Raw genomic sequence first — 15870 nt, forward strand, 5'->3', positions numbered from 1 at the left:
ATATTAAAGATAAGAACTACAGAAAGTGGGGCAATTAAGCTTAAAGTAAGTGAAAGGCAAATTGCAGAATATGAGTATTCACAATACACACAACTGGCAAATGATTCAGCTCAGTCAGTTCAGTTCAGTCGCTCAATCGTGTCCGACTCTTTGCGACCCCACGAATCGCAGCACGCCAGGTTACCTGTCCATCACCAACTCCCAGAGTTTACTCAAACTCATGTCCATTGAGTCAGTGGTGCCATCCAGCCATCTCATCCTCTGTCGTCCCCTTCTCCTGCCCCCAATCCCTGCAAGCATCAGGGTCTTTTCCAATGAGTCAACTCTTTGCATGAGGTGGCCAAAGTATTAAGAGTTTCAGCTTCAACATCAGTCTTTCCAATGAACACCCAGGACTGATCTCCTTTAGGATGGACTGGTTGGATCTCCTTGCAGTCCAAGGGACTCTCAAGAGTCTTTTCCAACACCACAGTTCAAAAGCATCAATTCTTCGGCACTCAGCTTTCTTCACAGTCCAGCTCTCACATCCATACATGACCACGGGAAAAACCATAGCCTTGATTAGACAGACCTTTGTTGGCAAAGTAATGTCTCTGCTTTTTAATATGCTGTCTAGGTTGGTCATAACTTTCCTTCCAAGGAGTAAGCATCTTTTAATTTCATGGCTGCAATCACCATCTGCAGTGATTTTGGAGCCCCAAAATTAAAGTCTGACACTGTTTCCACTGTTTCCCCATCTATTTCCCATGAAGTGATGGGACCAGATGCCATGATCTTAGTTTTCTGAAAGTTGAGCTTTAAGCCAACTTTTTCACTTTCCACTTTCACTTTCATCAAGAGGCTTTTGAGTTCCTCTTCACTTTCTACCATAAGGGTGGTATCATCTGCATATCTGAGGTTATTGATATTTCTCCCGGCAATCTTGATTCCAGCTTGTGCTTCTTCCAGCCCAGCGTTTCTCATGATGTACTCTGCATAGAAGTTAAATAAGCAGGGTGACAATATACAACCTTGACGTACTCCTTTTCCTGTTTAGAACCAGTCTGTTGTTCTGTGTCCAGTTCTAACTGTTGCTTCCTGACCTGCATATAGGTTTCTCATGAGGCAGGTCAGGTGGTCTGCTATTCCCATCTCTTTCAGAATTTTCCACAGTTTATTGTGATCCACACAGTCAAAGGCTTTGGCATAGTCAATAAAGCAGAAATAGATGTTTTTCTGGAACTCTCTTGCTTTTTCCATGATCCAGCAGATGTTGGCAATTTGATCTCTGGTTCCTCTGCCTTTTCTAAAACCAGCTTGAACATCTGGAAGTTCACAGTTCACATATTGCTGAAGCCTGGCTTGGAAAATTTTGAGCATTATTTTACTAGCATGTGAGATGAGTGCAATTGTGAGGTAGTTTGAGCATTCTTTGGCATTGCCTTTCTTTGGGATTGGAATGAAAACTGACCTTTTCCAGTCCTGTGGCCACTGCTGAGTTTTCCAAATTTGCTAGCATATTGAGTGCAGCACTTGTACAGCATCATCTTTCAGGATTTGGAATAGCTCAACTGGAATTCCATCACCTCCACTAGCTTTGTTCGTAGTGATGCTTTCTAAGGCCCACTTGACTTCACATTCCAGGATGTCTGGCTCTAGGTGAGTGATCACACCATCGTGATTATCTGGGTTTGAAGTTCTTTTTTGTACGGTTCTTCTGTGTATTCTTGCCACCTCTTCTTAATATCTTCTGCTTCTGTTAGGTCCATACCATTTGTCCTTTGTTGAGCCCATCTTTGCATGAAATGTTCCCTTGGTATCTCTAATTTTCTTGAAGAGATCGCTAGTCTTTCCCATTCTGTTGTTTTCCTCTATTTCTTTGCATTGATCTCTGAGGAAGGCTTTCTTACCTCTCCTTGCTATTCTTTGGAACTCTGCATTCAGATGTTTATATCTTTCCTTTTCTCCTTTGCTTTTCACTTCTCTTCTTTTCACAGCTATTTGTAAGGCCTCCTCAAACAGCGATTTTTCTTTTTTGCATTTCTTTTCCACGCGGATGGTCTTGATCTCTGTCTCCTGTACAGTGTCACAAACCTTTGTATTTTTGATCTAATGCAAATGATTAAATCAAAAATATATAAAGAACTCCTACAAACAGTGAGAAAAGAACAAACAACCCAATAGATAAATGGACAAACAGTATGAACAGGCATCTCACAGAAAAAGAAAAAAGCCAGGAAATATGAACAGGATCTCAGCATCATTAACAACCAGGGAAATGAAATACAATTTCAAACCCAGTTGATTGACAATTAAAATATTTGCTCAGATCAAGTGTTGAAGAGGACATGGATTCTTAGAACCTCCTGTTCATTGCTTGCAGAAGTATAAACCGGTACAAAACGTGGAAAACAGTTTAGACCTTGAAACCAAACATACCCTGTATGTTCCACTTCATTCCTAGGAGTGTCCCCAAGAGAAATCAAACACACATATACCAGGAGATATGTAAAGTAAGTTGATTGTAGCACGTTCACTGTAGCAATAACCTGGGAATAGCCTGAATGCCTGTCAGTAGGAGAGTGGATGAAAACTACAGTGTTCATGTAGTGTGAGTACATTATGGGTAATAGTCAAAGAGAATGAACAGCATTGATACCCAACATTAGAGAGGAATTTTAGCAATAAGTCCAAAAACTAGACCCCAAAAATTTTGTGATAAGCTTTTGTCTTTTTTGAATAGTTAAAAACAGCCAAAAAGCTTTTTAGGAATATGTGTAGATGAATTAAAATGATACAAAAAGGAAAACTAGAAAATGAGGAACCTGAGATTCCAGATGACGAGTGAGGAGAGGCAGAAGCTAGAATTGGAGCAAAGTGACCATGGTGATTAGATGGAGGTTTGTGATGGTGCTAACTTTTGTTTTGGGTAGATTTTGGAATGCTTATTACATCATTAAAAATAACTAACTAGATAACTACTTTTTAAAAGAGAACCATGCATGTACCAGTCATGAGAATGTTTTGAAGCAAGGTGATTAGTTCTATTCTGTGCATCTGAGTTCCAGTTAAAAAAATTTTTTTTTCTTTAGAGTTCATTGAATATGTAGTGACTGAGTGTCAAGAACAACCCTAGGGACTTCCTGCAAATATAGAGACAATGAAGACATAGTCCCTATCTCGAGGTCTAGCAGAATGGACACAAATACTGCAGTGAGTGGGGAAAGAAGCCTTGTGCTGATCTTTGTGATACGAAGCGGGAAGCAGTTCTACCACGGTTCTGGAACTTGCTTCCACCCGCTCCTTATTCTAGCCCGGACCCCTACTCCCACAGTCCCCCTCTTAGAGACATACTTGATTGATAGAGCATTTAGATGTCTGCTAGATTGCTTGTCTCATACTGAATTATGACAGTGTTAGTTGTCTTTGTAATATGTCTGTCTCATATGTTCAGCCTGAAACTCTGAATCCCAGGGCCTTTTACTCTTCTCAGGGCTCCAAAATACCCTGAATAATACTTATGTTTATTATTTCATTCAACAAAGATTTGAATCCCTGATATGATGCAGGCATTGCATTTTTGCAATAAGTCTTTGAAAAATGAGGTAATGAATACACAGAGTATAGAAATGAACAGATATTTACTGAATTCCTGTTGCATGTTTGTGGTATAACCTGTGGTGCTCATAAGACACTTAAGATATACTGTTCTCTTTAGTCTTGATATGGAGATGGTTTAATCATAAAACAGTTAGAAAGCAGTACAGTTGGGGGATTAGTGTAAATAACCTGGGAAATAGCTCCGTGTGAAAATACGGAATTGAACGTATGAATAGGGAGAACTAAAATAAACGTAGATCTTTTCTTGACTTGCACATTGTATCTTAAACTAACATTAAAAGCTGTTGACTTTAAATTCAGTTAGCACAGGTGGGTATGTTTCTAAATTTAAAAAGGCAGACTATAGAGCTGTGTAATACTAAGTGGTTTTTTTGGTTTTTTTTTTTGGTTTTTAATAAATGTTTGGCCATGCTGCATGGCTTGTGGAATCTACATTCCCAGACCAGGAATCTAGCACAGAGTCCTAAACACTGGACTGCCAGGGAATTCCCAATACTAAGCTTATTTTTCACAAGCAACAATTTCCATGAACCTAGCAGGCATATCACTTGTTGATTACAATCCCTATGTAATAGACTTCCTATTAAATATCCTTAGTTATGTGGTTTTATAGCTGAAAGGTGTTCTGCAGAAACACTGTTTTGCAGATCAGGAAACTAAGGTCCATAGAGCTGAAGTGTCTTTATTAAGGTTGCACAGAAAGTGATAAGATGAGAACCCAAATATCCTCTCTCCAACCAGTTTTGTTGTTGTTGTTGTTTTTAATGTTGTAGAATGTTGCCAGATGAGACCTAAAAGCTCTTTGAAATTTTTAATGTTTTTTCCAATTTTAACATTCTCTTAGCCAAAGCCAAAATGCAATCTCTATGATCTGGTATATGGAGTATCAGTAGAGCTACTGTGATTAGTCAGTCATTAAATAAGCCTGGACTTCCCAGAAAAAAGTGTACCTAGTTTCTTCGTGATCTGGCAAAACATGTATAACACTTAGCTGTTTTTCTTCTGAAAAGTAAATTCCTTGAGTGTCTGACCATGTCTATTCACTAGAGTATTCTCAATACCTCTCATGAAGTAAGCAGTCAGTAAGTCTTTGTTGAATGAGTGAACATCTCTTGTGGAAAACTGCTATTGCTTTAAGCTTTGTTTGCATTTTCTTTCAAGTAGAGGAAAATAATAGTATTTTAAAAACAATGTTAGTTTGAGTACTAGGTATCTTAGCCAATTATATGAGTAGTCTTCATTTGCTCAAAAAATAATTTTAAAAGTCATCTGATGTGAACATCTTCCTTTCTCAGTAACTCATTTGTTTTGTTTTTTAATAACAGTAGAGATTCAGCATAGTGTAACAGCCTCTTTAACTCCTTCCTCATTATAATAAAGCATTCTTTAAGCTAAAAACAGGTCTCATTTATAGATTTACAACTGTTTGTTATAATTATCATATCCTTTATTTCCCTAGTTATAATCGCTGGTTGTGTCAAGCAAGATCTGAGGATCTGTCTGATATTGCTTCTCTAAAAGCCTTATACCAAACAGGTGAGCTTAAAGACATGGCAACTTATTCTGTTACTGATTAAAAGACATTATTTGGTATGCTGTTATGGACTTCATTCTTCTCTGATTTTTCCCATTTTGTCTACATATAGATTTTTTTTTTTTTTTGGTACAATGAAGATAGGTTTTGCTCATGATTAATATGTTAAAAATATCATATTAACCTGTAAGATTTTCAGCTAGTTATTCTATATTGGCCAAATGAAGTCCTTTTTCTTCCTTTTTTGTGTCTTATAAAATTTTTTCCTAGTTTTAAAGTACCATAATCTCTTTATACAGAATTCAAACGTTATATAAATATATAACAGAGACTGTGAAAGTTATCAGATTCCCCCTTTATATTTCTTTTTCAGACAGTGCTTGTTAATTTTCAGATTTGAGTTCCATTATTTTTTTTTAGATCACTAATGTTATTAGTTAACTTAAATAAAAAGCTATTTATAAAATTATCTTTACCCTGTGACCTTACCTTTGGTTTGCCCAGATTTAAAACCTGTAAGAGGGCTTACCTTAAAACCAAGGACAGTCATCAAAACTTCATGAAGCTGAAAAAAAATGAAAAAGTGGTTTTCCACATAGTGAAAGAAATCTGAAGATGAAATTTGAAAAGCTTATGTTCCTAGTTTTTCGTCTTTTACATTTGTTTAGAATATTTTTATACGGTCAGAGCCCAGGACAAATAATACTCCTGGAATAAAGTTTCTGGGTGCTGATTACGTTTCCTGTTTGTAGGTGTGGATAACTGTGGTCGCACGGTGATGGTGGTAGTTGGAAGAAACATTCCTGTAACATTAATAGATATGGACAAGGTAAGCCATAAAAAGGCTTTGTTTTGTAAATAACATTTTAAAAAAATAAGTAGGGTATGAATTTGGAATCAGGGCTTAGAATATGAGATGAGACAGAATTGCATGTCTGTGACTGAGTAGCAGCCCTGGTTCTACAGGTTGGCACACACCATTTCCGTCAGTTAGGGGTCCGGCCTTGTGTCCGAGGAGAAACAGAATACTCAAATGCCACAAGGTGATTTCCAAAAACTCACCTGCTGTGTTTTGGACATGACATAAATGGCAAGTTTTTGGTCGGACTCATTCTGTATTATCTGCCTTTCTTGAAAAAAGAAACATAAACTTTTGAGAATCTATCTGAAGAGAAGAAACCAGAGATGTAGTTAACCCAAGATGTCATCATTTCCTAATCCCTTCTTTTGAAGTTAAAGGACAAAAACAGATGATTCATAGCAGAAGAAACGGTATTACTAGTAAATAAGAAAATGTTCAACCTGATTAGTAGTGGAAAAAAAAAAGTGAATTAAAATGAGGTATCTTTTTTCACCTTCAAAATTAGCCATTACTTTTTTTTGTTTTTATTTTGTAGCCATTACTTTTAAATAATAATCATTGTCATCAAAGATTAATTAAAACTATCAAAGTGACCTAGTAATTTCTGAGAATTTGTACTAACTACTAAGGAAGTAATCCTAGGAATGAAAATAGCTATTGGCCAAGAAACTGCCCAAATTGTGGAATATTTGGGCAAGGGACAGTCAAATCCAAAAGATAAATACATAGATCATCCTAGAACATCAGTCGTAATAGAAACTGACTGCAAAGGAAGAGACTCACTTTAATAAATAATTTTTAACTATAGTAAAAAAAAAAAAAAAAGTACTCAAAAGTGTAAAAGATGCATACAATTTTAAGATAAAACACCATTGTGCAAAAGCAGATGATTACACCTGGCTAAGCCCTTAGAGTCCTGGTCCCTGGTGTTTAGATAGAAGAAAAAATTGGGAAAGCCTTAGATCTGGCATGTTACTCAAAGGCTCATTTGTGACACAAAATAACAAATTCTGTTAAGTTAATTATTTTGCATCCATAAATGGAATGTTCTGTGACCCTGAAAAAATTATGGTTATGAAGTTAAGTACTATAGAGAAATGTTTATGATATGGTATCAATAGAAGAAAAAGTGATACATAGTATGTATACATTGCCCTTTTTTTGGGCGAGGGAAGCAGGATGGGAGTTGAAACATAAAGGTAAAAACTGGAAGTCAGTATTTTAAACTGGATTTCATAGTTTTAGGGAGAATTTGTTTTCTATATTTTTCTGTCATGTGGCTATACTTCTTTATAAATGAAAAAATTTAAGTTAAAGATGGAGAATTTAAAGCTGAAAATGGGTATCTTAATTGCCCTGGGCAGGAGGTAGTAAGTGGACAGAAAGAGGACCAGAAGCAGTCTGGTAAGAGCAGAAATAATAAACACATACACACACACACACACACACACCCCTTAAATGCTCAACTATTTATAATAATCAGTATGACGTTTATTCACAGCATTAATAATGTGATTCATACCAATAAAAGCGTAAACCCCTTTGATTCTGATGTGTATTTGCATGGTGTTCTGAATGTTTGTGATGTATCATTTCATTTATATCGTGAGGCCCAAACCAGCTAACGACTGGAAATAAAATGTGTTTCCTTAGAGCCCTCCTCTGTCTGCTCTGGTAGCAGTTGGACCCATGCTAACTAATCCTCAGTAGTCCATTCATGTGAATGCCAAGGACTCCCTTGAGGCAAAAATGGGGAAATAGCCTGTTTGATAGTAATCCTTCAGGGGCTGCCTCTCAGCGCCATGTGTGTCATTGTTTATAGCTACACCAGTGGGTCATGCTGGCCCTGCCCATGTTGTGTCTCTGCTTTGTACTTAATGTTTCTCTTAAATTTCATCCTTCTTGTAATGGCATACTTTTCTAACTGATCCAGGTCACATTAAGTTTGAGTCAGAGCAGAAGTGCTGCCCAGCCCACTGCCTTCTGCTCACTAAACCTGTTCTCATTTTCCTCATTCAGTTCAATGTTAAAGATGCTGAACAGATTAGCCCTCAAAGTGAGCCATGTGAGGCATGAGTCTGTATCTCAGTGGAGACCGCAAAGATTTGTCACTGAGCTCAGGTAGAACCTTCAAGAATGATTAAAAGTCTAGAAATTCTCTAACAGTTTTGAAATCATTATCCCAGAGAGAAAAGACCTGGTTGTTGACTGAAGAGCTCTTTTGTATATACAAAGAGCTCGTTTGGGAGGATGGAGATATTCTCCTCCATCACTTAGGACAGAAAGGGAACATACCATAGCATTATGGGAACTATATGGGAAGATCTTTTTGAAGAGATACTTGTTCCTGATGTCTGCAGTGTCTGGAGCATAGATTAGATTAAGCTCCTGGGTTTTTTCTCTCTCTTGGCCTCAAGTGGCACATTGGTAAAGAATCCACCTGCCAGTGGAGGAGATACAAGAGATGTAGGTTCGATCCCTGGGTCAGGCAGATCCCCTGGAGTAAGAAATGGCAACCCACTCCAATATTCTTGCCTAGAAAATCCCATGGATAGAGGAGCCTGGCAGGTTATAGTCCATGAGGTCTCAGAGAGTTAGACACAACTGAGCACGTGTGCGTGTGCGTGCACACACACACTGTGAAATAGACTACTATACAAAATGATCATTACTTTTATTCCTTTTTCTTCTAGGCTCTCTTATATTTTATCCATGTAATGGACCACATTGCTGTGAAGGAATATGTATTAGTGTATTTTCACACACTGACCAGCGAATACAATCACCTGGACTCAGACTTCCTGAAGAAACTCTATGATGTCGTTGATGTCAAGTTAGTTTCTCAAATTTTGAAGGGGAACAATAGCTTTTTCCTTTGCTAGTATTAAGCAGGAGCAAACATTGTGGTATATTCTGTGAAAGGACAGTTCATATAACAGATTTTTATAATATATAGATTGGGTATTTTAATAATAGGAGCCTCCCCTTAATTCCAGTTTATTTTGTATCAGAGTAAATTCATATGTAAACTTTTTCCTGCTTCTAAACTCCTGGAGAAAGAGTTAATTGTTCATAACTTTGATTGGTTTTAGGCATGGCTTATACTGACCCTTTTTTGTTTGTTTTGAATCAGGTACAAGAGGAATTTGAAAGCTGTTTATTTTGTTCATCCAACATTTCGTTCAAAGGTAGGTATTTTTCTTTCTGCTAAATCTTGACGTTAAGTGTGCTATATACCTGCATATTAAGATATATTTCATCATCCTAATTCTTGCTGTTACCATTGTGACTGCTAATTTCCTTGTTTACCCTTCATTTTTAAGTGATCTCAAGTTGTGGTCCTAATGTTTTGGTCCCATGTAACTCGGGTATCTTTGTCAGTGACCTTTACAAGCCATTAGCCCCTCTGTCCTTGCCTCTCTGTGCTCTTTGTTTGGGCTTACCTGATGGCTCAGATGATAAAGAATTCGCCTACAGTGCGCGAGACCCAGGTTCGATTCCTGGTTTGGAAAGATCCCCTGAAGGATGACATGACAGCCCACTTTAGTATTTTTGCCTGGAGAATCCCCATGGACAGAGGAACCTAGTGAGCTACAGTCCATGGGGTCGCAGAGAGGTCGGACATGACTGAGCAACTAAGCACAGCTCTTAGTTAATCTGGGCTTTTTCCTGCCCCTGTTCCTAGCTAATTCCTATTTTATCCTTCAGATCTCAGCTCAACAATTACTTTATGTAAAAAAGGAAAAAAGAAACCTCTCTGACCAATCCTGCCACTAGTAGGTACTCCTACAAGTCATCAGATATAGCAGTCATGGATTGAGATATAAATTTTGAGAGTCATCATCAAGTAAATAGAGCTTTAACTCTTTAAAAGTGTTAATGAATAAAATCACAGACTTAGACCAAAGACAACAGCTGAAGACAGAGCACTGGGATCAGGGAAGGAAACCAAGAAGTAATCAAAAAGGCAGCAGGAGAACCAAGGTTGACTAATGCTGTGGAAGCCAGTGGACAGGCAAAGCATCAGAGATGGTAGAAATAGTTATTATTTTAAAGTGCTGTAGAAAAAAAAATAAATAAAATAAAGTGCTGTAGAGAAGTAAGATAAGTAGTGAAAAGTCCTCATTATATTTCATAACTAAGATGAGTGAAGACTTCCGTGAGAATGTTTTCCACTTTGGGAAATTTGTCACTGTTTACAAAATTGTTGTTTCTCATTGAAATACCATCTTTAAATTTTGCATGAAGTGTTTTAAATAATCCTTTTTAAAGCTGCAAATTTCCTTTTGGTCCCTCAGTGTTACAACATCACAGTATTAAGTGCTATGCTTATGGGAACACTGCTTGGTCAGGCTTTTTTAAAAACATAAAATGTGTGAGCAGTCAATTAAATCACTTATAATTGTCTTTCCTGCTTTTCCTTCAATGGACTTCTGACTACATAGTCTTAGCAGATAGTATACTATTAACTTTCCCACTCTTGGGGAAGTTAATTTCATTATGCTCAGCAGGTGGCTAATTTTTTCTTTTTTTCTATAGCACTTACGGAAGTAATGCTTGACTATTTCCCAAAATTTCATCATCCATTTTCTTTTTTATTCATCCAGTAGCTACTGAAATTTTTTCTTAAAAGGAGACACACAGAAGGATTAGCTTGATTTTTAGTATGTCTTTGCAAGAACACCTGCTATTTCCCACTTGTACTCAGAATTGTACCAGAGGTTCTAGCCAGTGTAATATGGCAAGAAAAAGGAACAAAAAGCATCTCAATTTAGAAAGGAGTAAATAAAACTATCTTGATTGACAGATGACATGATTATCTATGTAGAAAACCTTGTAGTATCCTCAGAAGAGCTATTAATACTAGAAGTAATGAGTAACTGTTTAGCAAAATTTCAGGGTTTAAGATCAATATTCAAAAATCTATTATCCATATTAGAAAGAAATAATTTGAAATTTAAAAAGCATTATAATTTACACTAGCATCAAAAATATTAAGTACTTAATGATAATTATGACCAAAAAATGTGAAAGACTTATACATTGTACAAGTTAGTAATAATAGTAGTAGTAGTAGTTGCTTGGTTGTGTCTGCCTCTTTGTGACCTCATGGACCGTAGCCCACTGTATATGCTGTAAAACATTGATGACATGCATCAAAACAGACCTAAATAAATGAAGACATATCCTGTATGTGTGAATTAGAAAGTTTAGTTTTGTTAAATTGTCATTTCTTGCTGAAGCTATAGATTCAGTTCAGTCCTAACCAAAATTTCAGCAAGCTTTTTTTTTTTTTTTTTTTTGTAGAAATTGACCAATTAAAATGCAAAGAATCTAAAATAGCCAAAATAACTCAGGGAAAGAACACAGTTGGAAGACCAGCACTGTCTGCTTTCAGGGCTAACTCTAAAGCAGCAGTACTCAAGACAGTGAGGTATGGGCATGAAGGTAGACAAATTGATCAACAGAGCAGAATTAAGAATCCAGAAATAGATCCACATATATATGGATAACTGATCTTTTTCAAAAGTGCAAAGTTGGGTCAGTGGAAAAAGGATACTCTGTTCAACAAATGATATTGGAACAATTAGATATCAATATGTAAAAAAAAATGAACTTTGATCTGTGACTTGCATCATGTATAAAGTTAACTGAGAATGAATCAAGGACCTAAATGTAAAACATAAAACTTTTTAAACTTCTAGAAGAAACTATAGGAGAAAAAGTTCTGTGTGACCTTGAGTAAAGCAAGTTATTTCTTAAATTAATACCAAAAGCATAATCTATAAAATAAATTGAACTTTATAAAAATTAAAAACTTCTGCTCTTTTGAAGATAGTTAGGAGAAGAAAGTGAAGAGGAACTAAAAAGCCTCTTGATGAAAGTGAAGGAGGAGAGTGAAAAGGTTGGCTTAAAGCTCAACATTCAGAAAACTAAGATCATGGCATCTGGTCCCATCACTTCATGGGAAATAGATGGGGAAACAATGGATACAGTGTCAGACTTTATTTTTGGGGGGCTCCAAAATCACTGCAGATGATGATTGCAGCCATGAAATTAAAAGATGCTTACTCCTTGGAAGGAAAGTTATGACCAACCTAGATAGCATGTTGAAAAGCAGAGACATTACTTTGCCAACAAAGGTCCATCTAATTAAACCTGTAGTTTTTCCAGTAGTCATATATGAATGTGAGAGTTGGACTATAAAGAAAGCTGAGCACTGAAGAATTGATGCTTTTGAACTGTGGTGTTGGAGAAGACTCTTGAGAGTCCCTTGGACTGCAAGGAGATCCAACCAGTCCATCCTAAAGGAGATCAGTCCTGGGTGTTCATTAGAAGGACTGATGCTGAAGCTGAAACTCCAATACTTTGGCCACCTGATACAAAGAGTTGACTCATTGGAAAAGACCCTAATGCTGAGAAGGATTGGGGGCAGGAGGAGAAGGGGACGACAGAGGATGAGATGGCTTGATAGCATCACCGACTCGATGGACATGGGTTTGGGAAGACTCCGGTAGTTGATGATGGACAGGGAGGCCTGGCGTGCTGCAATTCATGGGGTCGCAAAGAGTCAGACACGAGTGAGTGACTGAACTGAACTGAAGAGAATGAAAAGATCAACTGCAGCCTAAGAGAAAATCTTTGTAAATTAAACATTTATCTAATAAAGGTCTTATTTTTTGAATATATAAAGAAATCTCTAAGTAATAAGGAAACAGTTTAGAAATAGACGAAAGATTTGTACAAAAATCTGGCTTAACCAGAAGATACACAGATGGCAAGTAAGCAGATGAAAAGATATCAAGCACAATTAGTTATTAGAAAACTACAAATGAAAGCAACGTGAGATATTACCTTCCTACTAGAATGGCTAAAATTTAAAAGATGTTTTTGTGGTCCTCAGTATCTATTCATAAAGCTAGAAAAAGTTGAATCCTATTAATTTATTATGAATGACAGAACTAATATAAAACAAAACAATTTAAAAAAAGAAAACTTAAGGAAAATGTTAATGATTGTCTGAGTGGTTTCTATACCTATGTTCCTTGTAAAATTCTTTCAACTTTGGTAAATGTTGGAACACTTTCATAATTTTTTTAATGGTCAAAACTGTTTTTTACTCACCACAAATTCAAACTTATCTAAAGAGTATTCCTTTGTGAATTCACCAGACTGATGAAAATATATAGCCACTGTTGGCTAAGATCTGACTTAACCTCTCCTCCCCCACACATGAGAGAGTCAGTGAACAGCTTTCCTTCCCTCACTGTGACATCAGTGGATAAACGTTACCAGAAGTTTCAGTGTTAGAGCCACTCGCTTTGGCTGTCACTAGAACTGCTTCATGTAGGAGTCCATGCGAATGACAGGTTGGGCAGAGGCTGAAGGGGAAATGCATGAAGCGAGAACCATTAGATTACCTTTCCATAGCATTTTGGCATGGAGAAACCATTGGAGGACTGAGAATAAAGCTCATATGTAAAGAAATCCACCATTATTTTATACTAAGTCAAAAACTGTAAATGGAGTGGTTGTAATTATAAAAGAATGAGATGAAAAGAAATCAAGGGATAATAAAACAATTGAATCACACTCTTCTGATTTCCGTACTTCTCAGATCTTTTCCAGTGCACTCCACCCAAAGTGATAATAAATTGACTGCTCGTATAAATCACTACTTTCTTTCTTTTTTGATATTTCCTAATAGAACACAAGCTAATAATATTTAAACCCACTGTTGACTCTGGCTCTATTAGATCACTTAAGTGCACACATGTGAACAATCTTTTCCTAGTTTATGTTGTTTTGTGATCCCATGTTCTTGGCTCTGCACTTGTGAATAATTGGGTGAAATAATTTCTGGAATTCACAGAATATTCTAGCAGTCTTTTTTTCAAATGTTTAGTTTTCTTTGGGCTTCCCAGGTGGCTCAGATGGTAAAGAATCTGCCTCCATGTTTGGAAGACCTGGGTTCAATCCCTGGGTCGGGAAGAACCCTTTGAGAAGGGAATGGCTACCCACTCCAGTATCCTTACCTGGAAAGTTTTCTTCAGTTTTTTAAAATAATAGATACTGAGTAATGCAAGTTTACCTAAATAAATGTATATGTATGGCTTATGTTGTAAGTAATTGAAAATTACTGTTCATGGGGTTCTCAAGGCAAGAATACTGAAATGGTTTGCCATTTCCTTCTCCAGTGGACCACGTTTTGTCAGAGCTCTCCACCATGACCCGTCTGTCTTGGGTGACCCTACATGGCATGGCTTATAGTTTCACTGAGTGAGTCAAGGCTGTGGTTCATGTCATCAGATTGGTTAGTTTTCTGTGATTGTGGTTTTCAGTCTGTTTGACCTGTTATGGAGAAGCATAAGAGGCTAATGGAAGCTTCCTGATGGGAGAGACTGACTGAGAGGGAAACTGGGTCTTGTTCTGATGGGCAGATGCTTGTAAATCTTTAATCCAATTTTCTGTTGAAGGGCAGGGCTGTGTTCCCTCCCTGTTAATTGACCTGAGGCCAAACTATGGTGGAGGTAATGAAGATAATGGTGACCTCCTTCAGAAGGTGCCATGCAGCACTGCTACACTCAGTGCCCCTGACCCTGCAGCAGGCACCACCAACCCACGCATCTGCCACCATCGCTTCTTGAGAGTCCCTTGGACAGCACAGAGATCCAACCAGTCCTCCTAAAGGAAATCAGTCCTGAATATTCATTGGAAGGACTGATGCTGAAGCTGAAACTCCAATACTTTGGCCACCTGATGCAAAGAACTGACTCATTTGAAAAGATCCTGATACTGGGAAAGATTGAAGGTGGGAGGAGAAGAGGACGACAGAGGATGAGATGGTTGGATGGCATCACTGACTCAATGGACATTGAGTAAACTCTGGGAGTTGGGATGGACAGGGAGACCTTGCATGCTGCAGTCCATGGAGTTGCAGAGTTGGACACGACTGAGCTACTAAACGGAACTGATTTAAAAATTAAAAGCTGAGCTTTATAAAAATAAAACAAAACAACTGAAGAGAATGCTCTTCGGTCTCCCTGACAGAAAACTTTTAACTAAGTTTCAACTTCCGTCTGCTTTGAGTAACATTCTCTTGTTAATGCCCGAAGAATGTAAGGGAGGTAATGGGGAAAAAATGCAATGGAGAAATGTGTTTGTCCTTCAGATCCTGAGTGTATATATGATCACTGCCCATTCTTCCTAAACCCAGCCTTCTCTTTGAATTTACCACCGCCCCTCACCATGTCAGTATGTGCTGTGTAGTCGAGTCCTTTCACAGAACTGTGTAACTAAGAGAGACTTTAAAAATCATTCAGGTATAACTTCCTCACTTTGTAGATGAAGAGACTGGGCCCAGATTGGAGTACATTTGTTTTTATTGTAGAATGGAAGAATATTAGACCATCCCTACATAGTAAAGTCGTAAGTCCAGAAACTATTTGTTAATTCTTTCAACATATATTGAATTCCTTACTTTTCACATTGGGCTTTGGTTAGACCCTACAAATACAGTATTGAAGGAGACAATCCCCACAGGGGGAATTGGTTGAAAGAATCAGTTACTACCACAGAGAACGTCAGTTACACAGTAATATGAGTAACACGGTGGTGTTGGAACTCTTAGAGGAAAGCTGCGTCTCACGCTTTGGGTGGAGGGTGGTCAGTGAAAGCTTTCTCACGGAGGTGAATTGTGACCTGAGCTCTGAAGGACAAGTTTTCACCAGGCAAAGAATTGAAGAAAAGGGGGTTAGGAATAAACAAAGCAGCATGTAAAAATGTCCTGAGGTAAGAGACCGTGGAACACAAATTCCCTGTGTAGTTTCTTCTGGCTCCATAATTTTATACTTTTATCCAAGTAGCATGGTGC

General features: G+C 37.5%; 1 protein-coding gene across 1 annotated transcript in view; it reads left to right on the top strand.

Moving 5' to 3' along the window:
• Positions 1-15870, top strand: part of GDAP2 (ganglioside induced differentiation associated protein 2) — a 69094-nt gene that overhangs the window by 41544 nt on the left and 11680 nt on the right. The window contains exons 9-12 of the mRNA XM_061409725.1: positions 5060-5136; positions 5887-5963; positions 8690-8829; positions 9130-9184. Coding sequence (XP_061265709.1) covers positions 5060-5136; positions 5887-5963; positions 8690-8829; positions 9130-9184 — 349 coding nt within the window. The remainder of the gene's footprint in view (positions 1-5059; positions 5137-5886; positions 5964-8689; positions 8830-9129; positions 9185-15870) is intronic.

Source organism: Bos javanicus, chromosome 3 (genome assembly GCF_032452875.1).
Source record: "Bos javanicus breed banteng chromosome 3, ARS-OSU_banteng_1.0, whole genome shotgun sequence".
Taxonomy (NCBI): domain Eukaryota; kingdom Metazoa; phylum Chordata; class Mammalia; order Artiodactyla; family Bovidae; genus Bos; species Bos javanicus.